Source organism: Ixodes scapularis, unplaced genomic scaffold (assembly GCF_016920785.2).
Source record: "Ixodes scapularis isolate PalLabHiFi unplaced genomic scaffold, ASM1692078v2 PGA_scaffold1__304_contigs__length_218370807, whole genome shotgun sequence".
Lineage (NCBI taxonomy): Eukaryota > Metazoa > Arthropoda > Arachnida > Ixodida > Ixodidae > Ixodes > Ixodes scapularis.
This window is the reverse complement of record NW_024609846.1, coordinates 83,123,342-83,146,662: the sequence shown is the minus strand read 5'-3', so window position 1 is coordinate 83,146,662 and position 23,321 is coordinate 83,123,342. Positions and strand designations below refer to the sequence as shown.

Sequence of the window (23,321 nt, the reverse complement as noted above, 5' to 3'; positions counted from 1 at the left end):
GCACAGGTCGCCGGAACACACCCGCAAATCCGGTAATCAGACCAAAAAAGCAATATTGGGCCTCAAAAAAAAAAAAAAAAAAAAGAAACATGATGGGTTTGCCGAAAGCGTACCATGCAGTCCCGTAGACGGTACAAGCTTTCACATGCGTCTGCTTTCCCACATGGCGCGTGGAGGCCCATCCCTTCCATTTAAGGAATTGAGAAATTGGGAACAGCGCGCAAAAAAGACGAGGACAACAAGAGTAGAGCACAGGACAAGCGCTGACTATCAACTGAAGTTTTATTAAAAACGGCTCAAACGAGAAAACACCACAAAGCCAACCAACGCCGAAACAACCAATGACAAGTCGCTCACCATGCATCTATTGGGGAGGAGGACAGACCTTGACGCCCCAAGCGGTTAACTTTAGAGCTACACGGATGGGGACAACAAATACAATGACTCAGCGCTCGGCCGACATAACCGAACGCGGCGTCAGCACTCGGCTGGAGTTTGTGTCCTCCGGTGAGAGGGAGGAGGGGCTCTTTTGTTTCCGCTACGGCCTGCATGAACAATGCAGCATGCACGGTCCCAGCTCGGCACAAAAGCCGAAGTGGGTTAAGCTCGCATTCTCCGAGGATAGATCCGGCACTAAACGTAGCTTCGTCGATTGTTAGTATTTTTTTTTACATTAAGCAGTGCCCTGCGCTCTATTGTAGAAGATGACATGAACATGCCCATAAGGCCTGTCGGCATGTGCACAGGCCTTGTGTTGAGTAAACACCGAGCGTGGGGAAAACAAACGGGTCAGAGCGCCCCCTATAGTTCGATCTCCTGCCCAATAAAATCAATCTCTTTTTGTGAAAATAAACCGAAGGCTGGCTGACGCAGAGCCCCGAGCCAGCTCTTTCGATAGCATGCGCCTCCAGCACCTCTCTTTGCACTTTTGTTTGCCCCCTGCCAATGATTATGGTATCTTTGAAGACGGGGTGACACAAGCAGTCTCTGCAGTGTAGGTGTTGTATTGTCACTAGCTTATTATTTCTGCATTGTCACTCCCGCGCATGCTGACTTCGTTTCTTCCGTTCGCCGACACAAGAGATAGTCGGTACCCCGTCATTCCTCCTCCCCCCTTTCCCTCACCCTATCAGTATCCTCCTCCCACTCAGATAACTATATATTGCGGAACACAACCGAATAAAGACGTTGATACGCTGCCACCAGCTGTTCCTCGGTTTTCTTCACGCCGCACGCGGTGGCTTATGCGACGCAGCAGTGGCGACGAGTCCGGACCTCGCCCAAGCGGACAAGAAAGCCCCGGAGGCAGCCATACAGCTCAGCAGCGTCCCGAGGACAGCTATGGCCTACCTGCAACTACCGGAATTCGACGAAAACAAAGATAAATGGAAACCTTATCTCATTAAGGTCGAAGCCTACTTTGAGGCTAATACCGTCACAGACTCGGCTAAAAGAAGAGCGCTGCTAGTGGCGGCATTAAGCATGAAGACTGTACAAGTACTAGCAGGAAGAGTAGCCCCCCGCACGCCTAATTCTTTGACTTATGAACAGGTTGTACAAGCCCTGAATGAGTACTACGACCCCAAGCGGCACGAAATAACGGAAAGTTACAAGTTCTTCAACCGTTGTCAAATGGAAGGCGAGTCCGTCCATGCGTTTCTGGTTGAAATACGCCGGATAGCAGACAATTGCAACTTTGGCAGCATGTTGGACCGCATGGACAGAATTGTTTGCGGGGTGCGCTCAAGTACGTTACAAAAGCAGCTGCTTGCTAAAAGAGAACTAACACTAGAGGAAGCCGAAGCGTTAGCGGTTTCGGCGGAAACAGCCAAAAACGACTCCCAAAAAATGTCTTCGGAGCCAGCAGCACTACTGCAAGTGCAAGCGCGTCGTCATTCTTCAGCACAAGATAACGTAAAGCGCGATGCCCCGCGAGGGTGGGGCAGGTGCACAAAGCATGATGACAACAGCTGTGGCTGGGCCAAGTCTTGTTGTTATCGTTGTGGACGGCATGGTCACTTGGCAAAGAAATGTCGGAACGCTGCTGCCCGCAAAAGCCAAGTGACTAGGTTGGCTCACGCAACGACCTTGGCTGTTGCTGAAGCTACGTCAGACCCGAAAGGCAGTGATGAAACGCACATCTGGACTTTGGTTTCAGAAAGGAAGAACTTTCTCGAACCGCCGATTCGCCGCACGTCAACGTGGGGGGGAGTAAAACTACCAATGGAAGTCGACACCGGATCTCCTGTTTGTGTCATATCACGGCAAATTTTTGAGAAACATCGCAAGGTGTGGCCGTGCTTGAAGCCGTCACGTGTTAAGCTGTCATGCTACACAGGTCGTATTCCAGTGTTGGGTGAGCTTCAACTCCGTGTGTGCTACGAGGGCGTGGACGTCAACTGCTCCCTGACTGTACTGGACTGTTCTGGACCAAGCCTATGCGGCCGGGACCTCCTTGCTAAGCTGAAGGATGCCGGGATGTCTATTCTGCAGGACACGACTCTGCAGCGCCAGACCCAAAATGCAGCTCATCAGTCAACAACATCTTTAGTGACTACCAGGAAGTCTTCTCCAGGGATCTGGGCGTAATCAAGGGACCTCCAGCCAGCCTGCAACTGAAGGACGGAGTTTCCCCAAAGTTCTGTAAGGTGATTTCCCCGTGCCCATCCCTTATGCGCTTCGTGATAAGGTATTGTTCGAGCTTGACCGGCTAGTATCTCTTGGTGTGCTATCACCTGTAAAACACTCGGAATGGGCAACCCCCATAGTCCCAGTACTTAAGAAAGACGGCAACGTACGAATTTGTGGCAATTTCAAAGCCACATTGAACCCCGCCTGCGCAGTTGAACAATATCCGCTGCCTGTTATTGAGTATATTTTTGTACGCTTAAATGGTGGCAAAAGTTTCAGCACCTTGGACTTGCGAGACGCGTATAATCAGGTGCCATTGGATGAAGCCGCGCGGAAGCTTTGTGTTATCAACACTCACAGGGGCTTGTTTTATTATAATAGGCTTCCGTTTGGCATTGCCTCTGCTCCGGCAATCTTTAAAAAAAAAAATGGATGTGATACTTGCGGGCCTGCCGGGTGTGCAAGCCTATCTTGACGACGTGCTTGTATCCGAAAAAAAGGACGATAACGGAGAGCGACTGAAAAGCGTGCTGGAGCGATTTCGCGAACACGGTGTTAAACTGAGGTATGACAAGTGCACTTTTCGTCAACCGGCCGTCACTTATCTCGGTCATCGCATAGACAAGCAAGGCCTTCACCCGACTGAGAAAAACGTGGACGCAATCGCACAGGCACCTAGCCCGCGTAACATCAGTGAGCTCTTTTCGTTCCTGGGAACGTTAACGTTTTATGCTAAGTTTCTGCCAAGCATGTCAACTCTCCTCGCTCCGCTATATCGACTATTGGAGAAAAATTCACGATGCCAGTGGAAACAACCACAGGAAATCGCTTTCAACAGGGCCAAGCAATGCCTTAAAGGGGCACTGACACATCAAAATCGTAATTTATTTTATTATCCGAAACGATTGAAAATGATGCCGGGACATTACCCTCAAAATTCGAAACTTGGGAATTCAGTATTTGTGAATTAAAAATACAATTTCCAAATGCCGAATTTGAAGTTCCCGCGCAATCCGCGCCAGTGTAGTGAGTCAAATTTTGCGGTCTCCTGCGACTCGACTTTCTTTCGGACCTCTGCACCACGCTGTGAAGCAAAGCGCCGTTGCTACCGCGACCCGAAGAGAGGGGGAGGTGAGCAGGCGGGATAGAAGGGAGCCGGCGCGGGGAAAAACCGGTTTGTTCCCCGACTCGGCGATAAGCCTCTGCTCGAGTGCCGCCAAGTTTTCCGAGGGAGAACACAAATCCAGGAAGCGACATTACACCGAAATCTGATTTTTGGTATTTCAAAAAGAAAAGCCGTAGTGCGTTCGTCATTGCGTTAAAAAACATGTTTTACGATTGCCGTTATTAAATGTTATAGAAATGCCGCCTACAAAGCTTCTAAATTTCCTGATTTTTGACGTCACCGATCAGAAGAAGCAAGGAGGTGAGCGCGGGAAATACAAACAGCAAAAATAAAAAGGCGCGCGCGCTCGCGCAAGAAAATTTTTTTTTTGCGATGCGGTTTTTTTTTTGCGTGTCTATGACTACAATTTGCATCGTTTTAGACAATAAAAAAGAATATGACATTTGGGGTGTCAGTGCCCCTTTAAGGAAGCGAAGGTTCTGGTGCATTTCGACCCGGCTAAGGAGCTAAAGCTAGAATGCGACGCATCGCCGTATGGCGTGGGAGCAGTCCTGTTTCACACCTCAGGCAATGTTCACAAGCCCATCAGGTTCCGCTCTAGGACCTTAACACAAGCAGAACGGAACTATTCTCAGCTTGAGCGAGAGGCCCTCGCACTCGTGTTTGGTGTGACAAAGTTTCGGGATTATCTCCTTGGTCGAGGGTTTACCTTGGTTACCGACCACCAGCCACTCCTGGGCCTCCTGAGAGCTGACCGTCTGACTCCAGCAATGGCCGCCGCCCGGATTCAACGCTGGGTGCTTTACCTGGGTGGCTACCGTTACAAGCTGCACTACAGACGAGGAAAGCAGTTGCTGAACTCGGACGCCCTAAGCAGATTGCCGATGCTGTCAACGGAGCCGGAAGATGACGTTGAGCCCCCAGAGTATGTTCTTTCCTTGGAGACCTTGGATGACGGCGTGGTGACAACGCGCGAGCTAAAAGATCTTACGGCCGCCGATTCCACCTTAGCTCATGTCAAGCAGTACATATTGCGCGGCTGGCCTAAAAGCACGAAGGGACTGGAGCCTTCTTTGCTGCCATTTTATGATCGCAAGCTGGAGTTGTCGATGGCACACAAACTAGTATACTGGGGTAATCGAGCGATCATACCGGTAAAAGCCCAGTCGAGAATGCTGCAGCTACTGCATGAAACGCACCAAGGTTCCTTGGCTATGAAGTCTGTTGCCCGATCGTTGTTTTGGTGGCCAGGACTAGACCGCGACATCGAAAGACTATCGGCTAACTGCCACAACTGCATAATAAACTTGCCCATGCCGACAGCAGCACCCCCGGTGCCTTGGCCAAAGACCCTAGAGAAGTGGTCTCGGCTACACATAGATTTTGCAGGACCGCTAGCTGGGAAGATGATACTCGTAGTGGTGGACAGCCATTCCAAATGGATCGAAGCTGTACCCGTGAAACATGCTACCACAGCGAGTACGATCAGCTGTCTACGCAACATTTTCAGCCGTTTCGGCATGCCACGTACAATAGTTTCTGACAACGGAACGCAGTTCACTAGCCAAGAATTTGCCACATTCGTAAAGAGAAACCACATCACTCACCTCCGCACAGCCCTTTTCACCCTCAGTTGAACGGAGCAGCCGAAAGGGCAGTCCGAACACTGAAAGATGGCCTTCGTAAAATGAAAGAGGAGATATTGGAAGACAAACTGTCGAGGTTGCTATTCAACTATAGAAAGACTCCTCAGCGCACGGGGAAATCGCCTTCCGAGATGCTACTGGGTTACTTGATACGTTCTCGTTTAGACGCATGTTTTCCTCAAACTGTCGCAGAGCCACCACAGGGATGTGATGACTGGGCGGTGCAACCGGACAGCACCGTCTATGTGCGCAGTTATGGCGCCGATGAGAAATGGACACCCAGGCGCGTCAAGACCACGACAGGAGCCCGGATGGCGACCGTGGAACGTCGTGGCGGGGGCGTACTTGGTCGGTGTGCCGCCGAATAACCGGACAGCGGTTATTCGGCGGCACACCGACCAAGTACTCCCCCGCCACGATGCAAGACCGCAGGGTCTGCCAGATAGCCATGCATCAAACGCTACAGAGGCTTCAAGTCGAGCATCGCCTTCCCAAGCCGTCGAAGCGGCTGTGGGGCCTACCGCTCAGCTATCTCCCGACAGGGACCAGCGGCTACATGACCCGACTAGGCCGCCATCCTTCGTAAACCATTAGATAGGTTTCACTATTAAGGGGAGAGAAATTGTTGTATTGTCACTAGCTTATTATTTCTGCATTGTCACTCCCGCGCATGCTGACTTCGTTTCTTCCGTTCGCCGACACAAGAGATAGTCGGTACCCCGTCGTTCCTCCTCCTCCCTTTCCCTCACCCTATCAGTATCCTCCTCCCACTCAGAAAACTATATATTGCGGAACACAACCGAATAAAGACGTTGATACGCTGCCACCAGCTGTTCCTCGGTTTTCTCCACCCCGCACGCGGTGGCTTATGCGACGCAGCAGTACGTATAAGTGTCCTCCTGTCATTTACCACAGAAAAAGGGCAGGAAGATACTTATACTCTAGTTGTCCTCGTCTTTTTTGCGCGCTGCTCCCAATTTCTCAAGTCATGAACCAACTTGCCTGCATCGCCACCTAAGGAAGAAGAGCAGCGAATGACGAGGTGCTGATAGCATTCTGGTTTGGAGATACAATTTGGGTCGAGATTTATTTCTCATCAGTGCCTTGCCAATCGCTGGCCTCTTGCCGTAAACGGCGGTGACCGGCTTTTGTTAAGCAGCCACAAGACAGCACAACAGAATCGGTCCAAATACAATGCTGGACCTCTGTCACAATTTTCTTGTGGCGCCAAACTTTCCAAGCAAAATTGGGGCTGTCCATGAGTACACACCAGTAAACTAGTAAGTTCAATTGCAGTGTCGGGAAGGAACGCTTGCTCGCAATCTGAGAAAAAGAGCAAAAAACAGTCGCCCCTTTCTTGTTTCGCTGGTGTCTGCTTTGTGTTTCAAGGCGCACAAATTTCACGTGCTTGGGAAGATAAGAGTTATTATAATATATGCTAGAGTCTATGGGACTTCCGGTTTCAAATTGAAACAGAGAGAAACCAGTCCTCTTGAGCAGTGCTCCTCAGCAATTTTATGGGAAAACGCACATGCATTTTGTCTTTTGGCCGGAAAATAACAAGAATTAGATTTGTTATTTTGGCCGTAGCGGACAGTACAGCCGGCATCAAAATGAGCAGACTCGACAAAACGACGGCAAGTGTTGAAAAAATCCCGCATGGGAAGCCCCCGTCATGATAAGCCGTTGAGAGTGAGGCCGGAACAAACTGCTGCAATTTCATGCACGGGAGAGGTTTGTAGTAATAATAAGCCGTGCACCTTGCCAACAAGAACTGATTGTAAACAAAATAAAGAACACTAAAAATATGCATGGCGTGATGATGCATCAAAATCAACAGCCGGCCATACAACGAGAGGCATCAAGTTCACACTAGATCTGCAACTTATTTCTACCAACCTACCCCATGCATGAAATCGGAGCAGTTTGTTCCAGCCTCGCTCCCAGCAGCTTATCCCGACAGCGGCACCCCATGCAGGATTTTCGCCGCTCCGGCCGGCGTTACGACAAGCCAGCTCATTTTGATGCTGACTGTACATACTTTATTAACATTATAAGAGTGAAATTGCTTTAGCTGGAGTATTTTTCCGATCAGTAAGCAATGTTTAACTTCCCAGTATTCCGGGTCCAGTTCTATGTTCCACGACAAGGAGGTAAAGACAAGCGGCGAATTTGAGCAAGAATAACAGTAAAAAAAGATATAGAACTTGTTCGAGGAGCGCCAACATTCCGATGACGCTAATAATGATAATCTGCGAGATTCATATGCCACTAAAATGACCGCCATGTGCAAGTGGCTAAAGGGGCCCTGAAGTGCTTTTTGGGATCCGCATTTTATGGTCATAACTCAATCTGCGAGCTCTAAGCATGCTAAAAATGCCGAAATTACATTCATGCACGGCCGATTTACATATTAAAGGGACACTGACAGGGTATTTATGCTCGCCGAGGTTTTTAGTTGTACGTGACATATGAGAGCTCAACTACCTAGAACAGAATTTGCGGCTCGAAATTCGGTTTCTTTCCGCCCGAAAACCGCCGATCAAGAACTGGCCGGTTCGAGTCTCGCTCACTCTCTTTTTCGCGGTCACGGGCCGTTTTCTAAGGTATCGATGCGACCACCAAATCTAATCAAAGTCGTGGGTCACTGAAGGCACACACTCAATATTAAAAATATAAAAAAATATGAAACCCATTTTTTGTGGCTTCTAAAAAGCTGTAAATACGTTGATTGAAAAAAAAGTTCCACAGACAACCGGAAGCATTCTGTGCGTTCGTCGTTTCGCGTATCGTGGGACTCGCGGGGACGGCGATGGCAGCAGACGACGGGCGTGGGACCTCTATTTCAGTACTGTCGTTCGCGGTACCGGCAAATTCTGTCTACCGTTAAAAGAGAAATTTGGGACTGATCAAAAGAATTGGTATTCATCCCGTACGACACGCCCGGCCACCAAGTCGATTTGCACAAAGACGTCGCCGAGCCGTCGCTCCCTTCTCGTGGCTAAAGACATCGCTCACGCAAACGTCAAGCACAACGGGTCTACTTCGAGTTGAATATGCACGCGTACGATTTCTTTACTAGGTGCGAATGTCCCCAAAGCGTGGTGCTTCCCGACTTCGACCCGGGAGTGCTTTTGCTAGAGAAAAATCGACAGCAAACTTTCCAACTTAGTTTACTGGCTGAATTATTACTAAGGAAAGAGATCCATGAGAAAAGAGATGTCCTAGTAGCTCAGTGGGAAAGACGTCCGGTTCACACGCGGTAGGACCGGGTTCGATCCCCCGGGAAATTTCTTTTTTTTTTTTTCAAACATTTTCCGATGTTTACATATCTTCTTATTTTTTTTACAATCATCACTGAAGAAACAAACAAATGTTGCGGACGATACTTCGCTGAATTAAATGGTATGGGATTTCCGTTTTTACACCTGCGAACTCAATGTAATCACTTTCCACAAAATGCAAGGAGCATATAAATCAGGTAGCGTACGCTTTCCGAGGTGCCCGTATATGTTCTACAGGAATTGCAGCCAGCCATTGGTCCCGATCCCGTTGATCTTTCGGAAACTCTGTCGCACAGTGCCACTTTTTTTCGGATGCAGGACATATGAGCCAGCTCTTCACGCAACATCTTGGGCGTATTCTTTTCGGAGCCGATCATGGAAATTCACCAAGGGCACTCACTACTCATCTCCAACTCCTCAATTTACAAAACAACTCATGTTGGAGCACAGAACAACGAGCGGAACAAACATAACTGCAAGTAATCGCACGGCGAGCAGTTCCCGCACGCCGCATCACACGCCGCATGTCGTGTCGTCTGCTACGGAAAGGAGAAAAAAAAAACGCACGGTCGGGTGTAGCCACGTGACTTCCGCCACTCGCTCTCTTCTCTCCACTTCTCCGACCTCTGTCGGGTTTCGGTTTCGGTTTCGAGCAGTTGCGTCTTTTGGCTTTATTAAAAAAATACGCTACTCTGTTGCAAAATATTAATTGGGCAGTCCTCCGACACCATAATGAAGCGCCTGGCAAAAAATAAAAAAATTTTTTTGGGGGGTGTCAGTGTCCCTTTAAAAAAGTGATCAAAGATTGCGCGGGACTGGTCGGCCGCTCGTCCATGTGGGAAGCCATCGTTTGTGAGTGGCTGACAAGCACCGTCTGTCATTAGACCATATTCAGCACGGTTCGGTAACGCCATCTGTTGTTCTGCGACAACAGTAAGTGTTGCAATCTTTTATCACTTTTTCGATAAGCAAATCGGCCCCGCACGAATGTATTTTCGGGTTTTTTAGAATGCTTAGAGCTCGTAGACTGAGATATGACAATAAAACGAGTATCTCAAAAGGCACTTTAGTGACCCTTTAAAATGCGTAAAAGTATGCACGGTATAAAATATGTTTTTCTCTTTATTACAATGCTGAATTTATCGAGCAGCAAGAGTTTCCTGGCTTTTCCCTTTTTAAAAGTTTTTGAGCATGCAGATTTGATTTTTGAAAGCTAGAACAAACTTATCTTCGCACCCACGTAAGAGCAGCAGAGGGAATAATATTAATGTTATTTATTGCAAATCGCACTCATTACTTGACATTACTTTATTTTGATCGTCTACATGCACCGGTATGTACTGACCCAGTGTTAGTGTGTAGGGGAGAGCGGGGAGGAATGGGACAGGGGGAGCGGTGGGACAGCTAACACATTTCTTCAGTGAATAATTCTAAAAAGTTGATGAAATGCTAGACTGATGATGCCGTGGAAGCGGTGCTTTCCACTGTAATGGCATACCTGCTTGGCTTGGTGTACACTACTAGAGTCAGTGGTCGCCGCTTTGGCACTCAAAAGCGTAGCACACATGTTTTAACCACCGCCGTTTTAAGCTTACCATTTCACATGTTGCCAAACTTAGCAATTTACCGTGTGCAAAGCAGTTTGGAAAGAATAGGACAGTGAGACGGTGGTGGAAATGGGACAGCACCTCAGTCCTGCCTTAACAAAAATTGCTGATCTGACTGGTAGACAAGACTAATGTTAACCTGTAATAATGATGAATCATTTAATCTTAGTGCGTATATTGCATTTAGGTCACATTTTATTTGTTCCGTTTAAAATGTTACCACGCTCTTAATCCCCGAACCAAAACCACAGACAGTCGGAGGAAAAGACCACTGCAATCCGGCTTCATGTCTGATGAAGACCCGTCTGCCTGTAATATTCACTAGTACAATTTTTGGCTCAATCTTGCATGTGTCCTATTCTTTAATGGGGAGAGTGGGATCAGACACACTTTTGCTTTCGCCATTTTTCTTTTTTTACATTTCTAGTAGAGTTTGGACAAAGTGCTGTTCAGCTGATGTGAAGGGTTTTCATGCCACATTTAAGACCACCAAACTTGTTTCTATGTGCCCATTAAAATACACATAAAAGTATAGCGTGAAAACTGTGTGCTCCATTCCTCCTCACTCTCCCCTAGCTCTTAACATCTTTCTTGATTTTTGAGATACTCTTCATTGCTCAAGCATGTCAACCTCTCTGCAGAAAAGTGCCGATGCCGTGTTCCCGCTAACAGTGTCGGACAGTGTACCTAAATACATATGCGAAGCCATTTTAGCACCGTTTTTAATGTTATAAATTTGAAAGAAAAACGCCGCAAATGTCCAATATTTTCACCTGTGAGGCTGAGAAATGTTCCAAGCTATCTAGTATGTATGAATTATTCATAATATTTGCTGCCATAATCGAGCGCAGAGAAAATGCACTCACTTTTTCCCATAGAAACGCATTACCGGAAATCACTTTTAGACTGGTTGCCCCACAGGCAGACTTAGCATATTTCCCCCCTAGGCTTATTTTTTTTTTTTTTCAGATTTAAAATAGAAGAATTTATGCATATAACAAGCAGATTTATAAATCCCCCTGATTAAATTAAAATAGCCGCAACAAATCTGTTGTTCACGTTAGCAGTTCATATAGTTAGGTATATTAAAATTAATCGAGCTTAGAAGTGGATGAGTGGAAGGTCTGAAACAAGCTTTCCAAATTCAGCTGAATTTTCGTTTATGCATGGTGCACGGTAGTGAATGACTTGGAAAAACTATTTGATAATTATTTTGAAAAAATTCGGCCGAAACCACTATTTGCTTCGAACTCAAAATCCACTATTTCAGGGGTGGAACTCATGAAATGTACTTGGGAGCAGCCGCGGGAGCAGCTGAAACAGCTGTTTTGGAGCAGGTTGGGAGCAGCTAAATCTAAATTTTGGAGCAGGCTAGGAGCAGCTCAGGTCTGTTCTCATTGCACTTCAGCTTGTGCCTTAGACGAGCACGGGAGCAATTTCAATTGTGCTTAGCAGCACAGATGAGCATGAGTTGTTAGGAACCTAGGCGGATGGGATAGCAGTGTAACAGATGCGAAAAGTTGAAATTTTGTGAGCCTTAATGAGAACCAAAAAGAAAGTACCATATGTTTCTGAAGATAGTGTCTGATATTTTCCGAGTGGCTTTCAGCTGCGCAAAGTACAAACCAGCAATGCTTATCCCACAATCCAGACATGCTTGACATAGTAATTATATGTGCGAACCACGTGACGTACGTAAGCAACGGACGTGCAGTTGCGCGGAGGAACAAGACAACAAATTTAGAGTTTATCCTATTGTACAACTGAACATCGAAGCAGCAGACTACGATTAACGGAGTTATCGTATTCGAAGCGATAAGCAGGAGCAAGGTTACAGTACGCCAAGCAGATTTACCGCTCGCGTGAGAGTTTGCTGGGCGGCAAGGTTTCGGATCGGACCGCGTTTGAGTTCTATCAAATCACGAATTATCTCGCGGGAATGTGGTTCCAATTTCTAACGATGAAGCGCTAAAAGGAATCTTTTCCTAGTGTGTTTTCAACTGGCTGACGTCCGGATCCCGGGCTGCAGAGCCTCAGGCAATTTGATGCTTAACGACTCGACCACATTTCGGCCAACTTACTTGAAGAATAACAATCCAGTCGCAGGTGGTGTAGCGCTTGGAATACAATTCCCGAGTTTTTTTCGCGCGCTTGCGACTCTGGACACACAAGGAGGATATACAGAACAAAAGATTGCAAAGCAGACCAGGCTAAACGGGCTCATTGTTGCCAATCCAGTCGATCGAAACCGAAACCAAGACAAAATACAATTTTTTTGGCTCACGTTGTGCGATTTGGTGCATAATGGCGCGAGGTATTGGCTGTGGCGCAGTTTCCGCAAAATGGCGCAGGATGGAGCAGACAAACGCGTCTGGCGCAAAATGGCGCAAATGGCGCAGCCGTTCCACCCCTGTATTTGCACGTGCCTAGTGCTTACAGATACAATGATGCCACCAGAGTCATACTGCCGATGTGCCGATGTCATTGAAAAAAATCATAACTGTAATGCATTCTCAGTTACTGTGCATTCGTATTCTAAATTGATCTCAGGTCAGCTGCAGATGATTTGGTTTTAGTATCAGCCATGCTCACTTCAATTACACCTTACTAGCTGTTAAGGATTCATGTTAAGATGCCGACATGTCCCTCGTCCTGCTTGAAACAACAGCCTGTATCTCACTAAACCCACCTCTCCTATGCAGCCAGCCAGACCTTAGCAGTACTCCTTTTTTGCCTTCTAACTCGGCCCTCTAGGTTATGACCACAAGCAACTAATGGAGGTTTTCTAAAAGTCAGTTTATCCACCCTCTCCAGAGCTAAACACAATCTTCTATAGCGGAAATCACACAGCTTTTCTCCAGCAGGAAAACATGGCATGTCTACAAGGGTATATCAACTGGTGCATGTTTGTACCAGTTCATTCGCAGACTCCAGTACATTTCCTATTTTCGTTTACTTTTGTTTAGAGTGCCTTTGTTTTACTCGACACAAGTGAGGAAACCCCAAAAAGTATCACTATCATTAGTTCCTCAAAGAAACATAATCTTTTCCAATAAAATACTTTGGTGCCCTCATACTATCAGCTCATGCCAAACACAAAGCAGGGAACTGGCTTCCACATATTGACCCATGTACATAACCTTGCATTTATAAAATTGAGATTGTGTGACTTAGGCAATCCTGTCCTCTTGCCAATACGATTAGAGTAGACTTCCCGGAGCTTCTGCAACTGCCACTACATAGCTACGACTTTTGAAAAGTATCTAATGCAACAAATTGTGCTGGGCATTTTAGAGCAGCGGTCTATATTCATCACAGAGAGATTCATACAAAGCTAGTGTTCCAACTTCACGGCGGGAAAACTACTTTTCCTCTGCCCACCCTCGACGACAAGCAGTCACCCAGGAGCCGCAACAGCGATCTTGTCGCACTCAGCGAGAAGGAAAGTCGCATGTGCATCTCCAACTGGATCGTTGCGAGGCCCGCCGATATTGATGAAGCAAATCTCGTGCATTTCAGATTGGGATGACCCAACGCGACAGGTGGAACACAATGGTGCTCGTCTCATTCGTTTGGCAAAAGATGCGCGACTCAAACCATTTGACGGAATTTGTCGACGGTCCCTCTCTTCGGCCGAAGTGGCATTGCTCCGGAGGAATGACAACGTCTGCAAGAACGGTCGGTGCAGAGACACGTCCGGTAAGCAAGCACCCACCCCTGAATTCATCCGGGGCGTCCCCATAGTCCACCTGCCGCTGGCGTGCCTCGGCCAGAGAGCGCTCAATGCGGGCAGCCAGCTGCTCAAACTGCTCCAGCTGAGGGCGGGTCTTCACGTGTGCCTTGCGCATGCGGGCTCCTGCGTCCTGCAACCAGAGCACGCCTTTTTCAGGACTGGTTCGTAGCCTTGCGTTTGAATGAGACCAAGTGCGTTGCGAACGCTAGTAACTGCTCGTGACCCTTCGCCCCCCCTCTAGCGCGTCACCTGAAAGAGGGAGGCCCTGTAGGAACGCTCGTCCCTGCCCACGGCCTGGAGGAAGGGCGGGCAGTCCAGGTGCAGGTACATGTCCGTCAGCTGGTCCAGCAGCCTCCTGGGCTCCCAGCCGTACTTCTCGGGCTGCTGCACCTTCAGGTCCTTGCAGCGGGGTCCGCACAGCTGCTGCAGGTTGAAGTTCAGCATGGCCGCCAGCCGGTCCACCAGTTCCTGCATCGACGGTAATCGCTAAGTCAAGGCGTCGGGGCAAGTGGCCAAATGAAACTCCCGCGGCAGTTTATTGCTGCCTTAGAGAAAGAAACGATTGCACGTCAAAATTTGTGGCCATCTCACCAAGCAACGGGCGTTCGGCGCCTTTGAGAGAAATGTGCCATATTTTGGAGGCCAAAAACAAACAAAGCCTCACAACCTCAAAATCTAGGCTTCGGAGTCTGTTCGTCGGAGGCAAGTCACAGTAATGCTCGAGCATTAACTTTTGCTTCGTTTGGAAAAGTATCGGCACCCTCCATAAACGTGTTGTTGGATGCGTGTCACAAGCGCAGACAGTAACGAACGATCACGGACAACTTCGGTCAACACAGTGAACTTGGTTTGGGCCCCTTTCCAGCCCATTTTACGATTTGATCGTCGGATTATTCGACCAAATTCCAACATCCCAACAAGACCGAATCAACTAAAGGGTACTGAACAATGAAATACCACGAAACGTAACTGTCGCTCTTGCGACAGGCAGCGTAGTGTCTGCTCGGGGAAACCCAAATGCCAAATGCCAGGGGCCAGTCATTCTTCTGCTCGGACCAAAATTTCCCAGACAACGCGTGGCAGACGTGGTGGGCTGTGGGCGACTCACGGGTCTTAGGAAGGGCTCGGGCACGTCTGCGGTCAGGTAGTGCAGCATGTCCACGGTTTCCCTGGCCAGGGTCAGGTAGGAGCGGCACTGCCGCTCGTCCTGGGACAGCTGCCGCTGCCGCGCCTGCTGGGCTTCCGCCCCCAGCCGCGCCCAGGCTTCCACGTCCCTCGCTTCCTCCTGCAGACCGCCACGTGCGGTGACAGACCGAGCAGGCAATGCGTCAGGCCCTGGCAATTCTTGGATGCTTCGATCACAGCGGACCGGACCGTAGCTACTCCAAGCAAGAGCCAACTACAGTCCAGCCCGGTTATATCACACCCCAGTATTTAGAATTATTGTTTATATATTGAACAGTCCAAACATCCCCTTGAAAATCACATATTATAGTATAGGAGTGTTGTTTTTTTCTATCGAACTCTTATGTCGGGGACACTCCATATAGCAAACTAAAACACATCCCCCCCCCCCCCCCCCGTATGCCAAGCACAAGCGACACCTCTATGTTTTGGTGCCCATGACATTCAACGACGTCTGCACAACCACGGTATCAGTCTGCACACATGGTGTGAATGCAACTCCGAGAGACAGTAATCACAAACAATGAAATGACGATGGCGGTTGTCACACAGGAGACAGAGGTAACGGCGGGACCATTCAAAAGAAGCATTCTGCGCAGGCACTTTACGCCAATCAAGCGGACACCGCTGAGCGCCGAGTGGAAACGTTGCTGACATCACTCCTTGCTCGAAGAAGTAAAATCAAACAAAAAGGAGCAATAGTGATGACGGTTAGCTCAATGTTGGCTACACCAATGCCGTAGCCTCGACTGCACTGTTGGTTGCGCCTCAATTTGCCCGCTAGAATTACCGTAGAATACCGCGCATTCATCCATTCCACACTAAGCGCCCATTCCCAAATTTGTAATATCTGAGAAAATACTCACAGTGCATTTCTATATAAAATTGATGACCGGACAAGCGCCCATCTCATTTGTTCGCGATTATCTCTAAATTTTGAGTGGGCGCTTGCCCAGTATTTTGCGGTAGCCGATTTCGGCAACTTCGCATGTTACAAAATTTGCCGGGCCATTTAAGAAACATTTAGACAGAACAAGGTCATAATATTTGTTGTGTGGTATTCTTGGGTGATACTGAAGTGAACATTTTTTTTTTTTTTTTTTTTTTTCAGGAAACAAAAATGAAGTGGAGTTGCTTTCTGCAAAAAAAGTTGAGCTTGAAATATGTCATATTTACATCTGCCAACATGTAGAGAGTATTCCCAGAAAGTTTAATTTGTTTACAATTCATAGTTATTTTTTCATAAATTATATTCAGTCCACCAATGCTGAAAAAAAGGTAGAGGTTTGAGCACTTTGAACGAGTTTTTCTCCATTCTACTCTTTGCCATACATTTCACTTAATAAATTTATTGTTTCAGTATGAAAATATACATAGACTGAATTTCTACAATTTATATACCGAAACTTTATAGAGCCAGTTACTATGAACTTAGATTTTGCACTTTCACGTTCTTTAATTATGAAAAATTGTGTAATTTTAGTAAATTGCAAAACCTAATATGGATAAAAAAAAAATATATATATTTTTCATTAATCTTTTCTAGCTTAAAAATGCATATTTCGTGAATTCCTTTTTATAGTAACTGGCAACAGGTATTTCAGTATGCATTCCACCAGAAAAATATGTGGTTATCAACACCATTTCTCAACGGTAGATTCAATGAGCAGATTCCATGCCAAGCTATGCTTTACTTCATTCAGGGGGTATAGCACCTCATAAAAATGGTTCACAGGGCTACACTTTGCAAGCCCTCCTTGTATATGGCTACACACTACCACGTGCAAATTTCACAGCGATTGAGTGAGTGGTTCGAAAGTTGACATCCCCAGGTTTCCTTAACATACAATTTACAGAATTCCCAAATTTGGGAAATGTTAATTGTGGGCGCTTGAAAGAAGTGGGTGCTTCTGGGGTTATTTCTGGTATTCAGGATTCGCTTCAAGATAAACTGTGATATTAATTTTTTTTTTCCCCTAAGTTCTGATTGTGGCGGGTTAGCCTCGTTGAGCGCACACACTTCTTACCAAGCACCGGTGCACTGCAGAGAAGCAATGTGCTTCTCTGCAGTGCAATGGCGCTCGCGCACTCAAAGGAGTAACCCGCAGCAATCAACACTTGGAAAAGTATGAAGATATAAGAAATTAGAAGAAAAAAATATAATAATAAATAAAGAAAAATCTTGCACAAATTACAGACCGAGTATGGTTTGTGTGGGACACATTCCGTGCACCTTGGTCTTTGTCAGTATGTTGAAGCCTCCACAACTTTTTGACAGTGTCTTTGCACTGTCCATTTTTAACAATAAACACAAACAATGTTGCAGTGAAGCAGTAAGAAGCTTAGAAACTTCATAGACAAGAAAGTCTACCTACAGTGAAAACTGATATACAACTAAGATATGAAAACAGTGAAACAAAGTTCAAGTATGCTCGCAACACTGGTACAGGCATCTGAAGTATTGATATGCCAAGCATCTGAAGTGCTGATATAGTCAAGAATTTTCTCGATGAGCTTGGCTTCACCACAGAAGAGTTTTTCAACAATGGGAGAGAGAAGAATGGGACTGTAGAATCCGTAGTCGTGCGTCGACGCAAGGCACAGCTATGCTAAAGTGTGCTCAGATTAGGGTTAGTTAGCGGCATGGCGAAATTTAGCTTATCCTAGATGCGTCACCCACATCAGGGTAAAGTTATACTAGACTGGTGCGACCGCAGTGGGCAACTGCCGAAAAATCCATGCCCACTCTCTGGTACATGACTTTGATGGGAATCCCTATACCAGCCCCGTTTGCAATCTATTCACACGTTGGTTTGGCTGCAGGTGTAAGTGCACCGCTCGAAGCGTGGGAATCCTCAGAACTGCCGCCAACGTCACTAGATTAACTCTTCTGGCCGGCTTTAAAAGAGGCACAAAAACCGCTACCTCTCAAGTGCCACCATTTTTGTTTATGCAGTGGCACGCGATTATAACAGCAGTTTGGAGGGCAGCAGCGGCACGCAAAAAACTTTGCAGTGGTACTTTGGTCATATCTGACAAAATCGTCCCACGTGGAATATGTCTCTGGGTCAGTAGATAACGGCATAATCGCTCATGCACCGAGACTCGTATCACGACTTATGACGGGAGCACCGTCGGTCGTTGTTATGGTTACACGATTGCCTATACCAGCCAACGGCAGTGAGGTGCCACCCGCGAGCAAGTCGTGCTGCAGTGCCCAAATGCCACTCCCTCCTTGTCGTAATGCTTCTGCATCCCGCTTTCACGTCTCACTTTTACGTCTGATGTTTTCGCCAACATATCTTCAACAAAAAACACATTCTACGTAAAAAGGTGGTACCTCGAACAACCGGTCACAAACGCCTGCAGGGAAAGGGGAGTTCAACCCCAGCGAGCAAGGCCTACGGGAGTTTGGCAACCGAAAGCGTCCAGTCACGCTGACCACCGTGTCGCACCTGCGTCTGGTGAATGCGCTTGAGGGACTCCAGGGACTCGTCAAGCAGGAACGTCGTGTCGTTCATGAGCATGTTGACAAAGCGCACAAACTGCCGCCCTTGGGCGGCCTCCTTCAGGATCGCCTCCTTGTGGCGTGGACTCTCCCACAGGCTCTTGAGCAGGATGCTGGGGAGGAGACAGGGCGCCCGTCAACAACGGCGCTCTCGAGAAGACGCCACCCTCCGCCACATCGAGCGGTGGCAGTGCTAAAAATAGTGGCTGCCAAGTTCGGTTCTGACAGTTTTGCTCGATTCTGGGTGGTTCAAGCTCAAGGACATACGCGAGAAATAAACCGTTGCACGAGGGTTTCTTCTCCCTTCCATCTATTTCCATCGAGAGAATTATTGGCCAGTATGTTTCCTTAGATTGTAGTTTTATGCTCTTGTTACGGATGGCTGAAAGCCATACATCAAAGAGGTTCTATCAAACTTTATCGACATGCTATCCAGCCGTGCCAGCGAGAGGTTGTGTATCTCGCGCACCTCTACTCATTCTACCGCTTCTCTGCAGGGCACAAATTTCGAGAGCTAGAAGTGCACCTCCAGATGCATTAACATGCATGCACCTGGCAGCTAATGATAAACACGAACATGCCTTCATTATAATTATGTCGTACAGAAAACATGAAGAAAAAAAAAAGGGACAGCAGCTATTTACGCGAGTCTTGCGCCATGTGCTGCACAACCGTGAGATCCTCTGTCCATAAGAAAATCGAGACATCTTTTAAGAATCCCAGAAATAATGCGATACAAATATTAGCAAGCACACATATTTCCAACTTTTGTCAATTTATAACTAGGTTTAGCTGCACCTAGTTACAGACAGTTTTAAAAATAACAAGGAGTCCCAGCAGAAAGCACAGATGGAAACAGTGGTATGGCGGGAAAAGGCGAGAAAGCCCCCAGCAGTACCAGGCATGGTTTTATTTTTTGCGACATCCAGATCACATTGAGGAGCCTAGAGCCACTAAGTAGGCTACTCTAGTCATTGAATGTTTCCAGAGTATCGCATTCAAAAGCATCTGATGCGACTGATCTATTTTAGCTTTGACCGGCCATTTTGACGGCGAAACATATACGGTGAAAGTGGTTTAAGGAATGCCAACCTCAGTCTCTCAAGCGGACGCATTACCTGAAATCACCAGTGAGACATGGTTGTATAAAAACAATAATAATTGTGCCGCAAAACCTTGTAAACTAACATTTCATGAAAACATCACGCTCCTGTTATTTTGTACTAATCTCCAATAAAAGTTCCCACAAAAAGAACTCTGAGCCGCCATCTTGGCACTATTGAGCCTGGGAGTTTCGGTACTCTGGGAAGGGTGTGGTGTCAACGAGCTCGGGCAAAATCGCTTTGTTCAGTTTGAACTGCGTCGCCAATTCTAGAAGACGGAAACGCGTTCCCCACAGTTGCAGATAAAGCTCTAGGTTAACTGTCAACAATAAGTTTAACCGACAAGTTGGCCGAAGTGTCCTTTTTCTGAAACATATCTTATTTAGAAGCTCCAGAGGAGCCATCGTCATTCTTTCCCTTGCTTGATCCCAACTGCCACAGGGGACGACGCATGCTTTCAAAAGATAGGGCCCATTCAGCGCCCCTCGCAAGAACTACAAAGACTTTATTTAGCCGTACTGAGAGAGTCCAGGAAACAAAGATGGGGGCAGACCTGATATGGTAGCGTATTGTGAACTTGTCGTAAAACTCAGAAGCGGCGCCCGTGGACTCGACGTCGGTGTAGAAGCGCATGAGGGCGGGCCCCATGGTGCTCTGGGCCAGGGGCAGGCTGAGCACAGCGGCCGAGAAGCCGCAGGCGCTGCCCGGTGGCTGCACCAGGGGGCTGGCACAGAAGAGCACCTCCACCAGCTTGGCCCCCAGGTAGGGGTTGGACAGCCACTGCGGGCAGCACAGCAGCCAGCCCAGCAGCTGTGCCAGGGGCCCCGCCTGGGACTCCATCGACGACGGCTGGTACCTGCACGGGAGGGGGACCACGCAGGGCCGTTCACTATACTCCGTTCACACCCCAGAGCAGACGGTGCGGTGGAAGCTATATGCTCGTAGTCGAGCGTCTTCCGTCGCCGACCGATGTTTTGGACTTATTGGGGACGGGAAAAAAAATAAAAATATTAGGACAGTCCGAAAAATGTGCAGATTACAAAAACTGATCTTTATTGAACTTAAACTGGCTAAAGAAAAGGCGCCTAGAGTTGCCTGCCTTCTGCTCCGCTCGCGTCCGATGGCATCCGCTTAGATTTGAATGAACGTCGTGCTCTCATCGTACCCATTGAACGCCAATGATGCAGACTTTGGTATGTCCACTGTCGATGGCAGCGGGTAGTCAACGTAATCCTCTTTTGCAACCAAAATCGTTTTCTGCAGGCTGAGCGAGCACCTGCCGCACAATTTCGTCGTCACCGAGTTCCGCACATGGTTCAAGCTCGTCGCCGACCGCGGCAAACTTAAAGCAAGAGCTTTCGAAAGTAGACAATATCTTCGACTTGTTTTTCATGCGGTTCGACAGCGTTTGCTTTGGCAACTTGAATTCCTTCACTATGTCGACTTGCATCCGTCCGCTCTCAATCAACTCGATTATGGTGGCTTTCTTCTCCTGATTCATTGTAAGATACCGTCCGTGCTTGTTCTTGACGTTTTGCGGTGGTAGAATAATGGATGGTAGCATGGTTACATACAGCGTGTCGCCGAAGAGGACATGTCCCAAAATCAAAAATCGCAGCGCACGTGACGAGAGGCGAATAAAGGAAGGGATGCAATTGAATGCAACATGAAACACTGAACCATACAAGCCACTCGGACCAGTTGGAAAACAAAAGAAAACAGACAAAGACGAAAGGCAATGATGATGATATGTGTGGCGTAAAAAATATACAGAGAAAAATAACGCCACTTAGCTGTTTGGATTAGCAGCGCTTGGATTGGTTGCCAAGCCAATCCAAGTCAAAGTAGAATTCAAAATGGCGACTCCTTTGTGGCTAGCTTCATGAACGTTCATATTCCTTTTCCTGGTCTATAAAGCCAGGAAAATAAAACTTTTAAACTGTACAGCCGAATCTCGTTAATTTAAACTCGAGGGGGACAGAGAATTTGTTTGAACAAAGCAAAGTTTTTAATTACTGGGAGTTTCCTCCTATAGAGATGCATAGGATGAGAGCTGCATGCTAGTTTGAATTATCCACGAGTTTAAATCAATTAAATCAATCAACGAGAGTCGACTATCTTCACCCGATACAACATGGTTTCTGATTAATCCGAAATAGCAAAAAAGTTTAAATTTTCGGCACCGAAATATTGGTCGGTGAATCTATCCTTAACCATGCAATCCCACTCTTGCCTACACCCATGCGCAGAGAGCAAGGTCAGGTGGTGAACGGGAGACGATTGATTAGTTTAGCGATTGCATGTTCTCACACACAAGCACGCAAGTGCTTTCGTGAGGCAGTAATTAATGTATGTGAATGATTTTGTGCTAATAAAACTATTATCATTATTATGATTATTATTATTACTATTATAGCTACCCCTGCACTGTAAGTTTAGGGGTGAACAAAGTGTACAAAACTTTGCATTTCTTCATTTAAACAAAATGCACCAGCAGATAAAACGGTGATAAAGTCGCTTGCAGCAGTTCTTGGCTCTACGTTTGCATTTATCACTATGCTGCAAGTGTGGTAAAGTGAAGCAGACTGAAAGAATGACCCAGCATTCACAACTTCCTTCAGTCATTTTGGCGTCACTTCGTCACTCGCCAAGTCCTTATCTAATGATGGCAATGATACCTGGCATGACAAATGCAGATGAAGTGAATAGACTGTCAAACCCAACATGAGTGTCGTTTGTAACCTCTCGATACCCCACACACACGACTTGTAGTACAACATTGCACCAGGTCAGGTATGCAGAGAAGAGAGTTTCGGAAAAAATATTTCAATGCCCACTACATATACCCACTAAAGCAATCCAGAGTAGTCAAGAGCTTTCACCAAAGCTGTTGCCAATGACCCCTTACCATACCCGACACACTGAAAGCAAACCCACACCCCCAAAGAAGCCTCAAACAAAATTTAATGCTCACGAATAAAGAAGACGGCATGATATTTCTGCACACCGAAAGTGACAGAGTCCCCATTTCCTTTTTCTTTTGTGCAGTTTGCTGCCACCCACTTAAGAAGATATGCCAAAGTTTGCCTCGCTACAAATACAATCGTAGAGACGAGCTCGAAAGGCCAAAGAAGAGGCTACTCACTGAATGGCAAAGAGCAGGAAGTCGGCAATGTCCTCGATGTACCACTCTGGGTAGGCAGCAAACAACTGAGGAACCTCCGTGGGAGACGTCCTGCTCGAGAAAGGAAATCCATCAGAAGAGCGGCCCGGCAATATTCTGCCAGCCCCGAGAACTAAGAAACAGCATACACAGTCACAAATCTTTCTCGTAGTAAAATAGTCACAATTTTCCTTTTCTTGGAGGGGGGGGGGGGGGGGAGGGGAACATCTTCCAAACATTAGCATCTTTGCCATAATGGTAACTTTAATGCTTACACCGACATCACGAAGGGTATACTTCAACTTTGCTTCCCCTAATGCACATCCTCGGTCTGC

The 23,321-nt window shown here is 47.1% G+C and overlaps 1 protein-coding gene across 2 annotated transcripts in view; it reads right to left on the bottom strand.

The window, feature by feature from the left end:
• Window positions 1-23,321, bottom strand: part of LOC8026372 (ubiquitin conjugation factor E4 B) — a 68,100-nt gene that overhangs the window by 5,374 nt on the left and 39,405 nt on the right. For both annotated transcript variants that reach the window (XM_029979181.4, XM_029979182.4), the window contains exons 18-23: window positions 22,969-23,058; window positions 20,377-20,679; window positions 18,668-18,833; window positions 15,136-15,312; window positions 14,277-14,495; window positions 14,010-14,157 (exon numbers count right to left, since the gene is read on the bottom strand). In XM_029979181.4, the coding sequence (XP_029835041.3) occupies window positions 14,010-14,157; window positions 14,277-14,495; window positions 15,136-15,312; window positions 18,668-18,833; window positions 20,377-20,679; window positions 22,969-23,058 (1,103 nt within the window). The remainder of the gene's footprint in view (window positions 1-14,009; window positions 14,158-14,276; window positions 14,496-15,135; window positions 15,313-18,667; window positions 18,834-20,376; window positions 20,680-22,968; window positions 23,059-23,321) is intronic.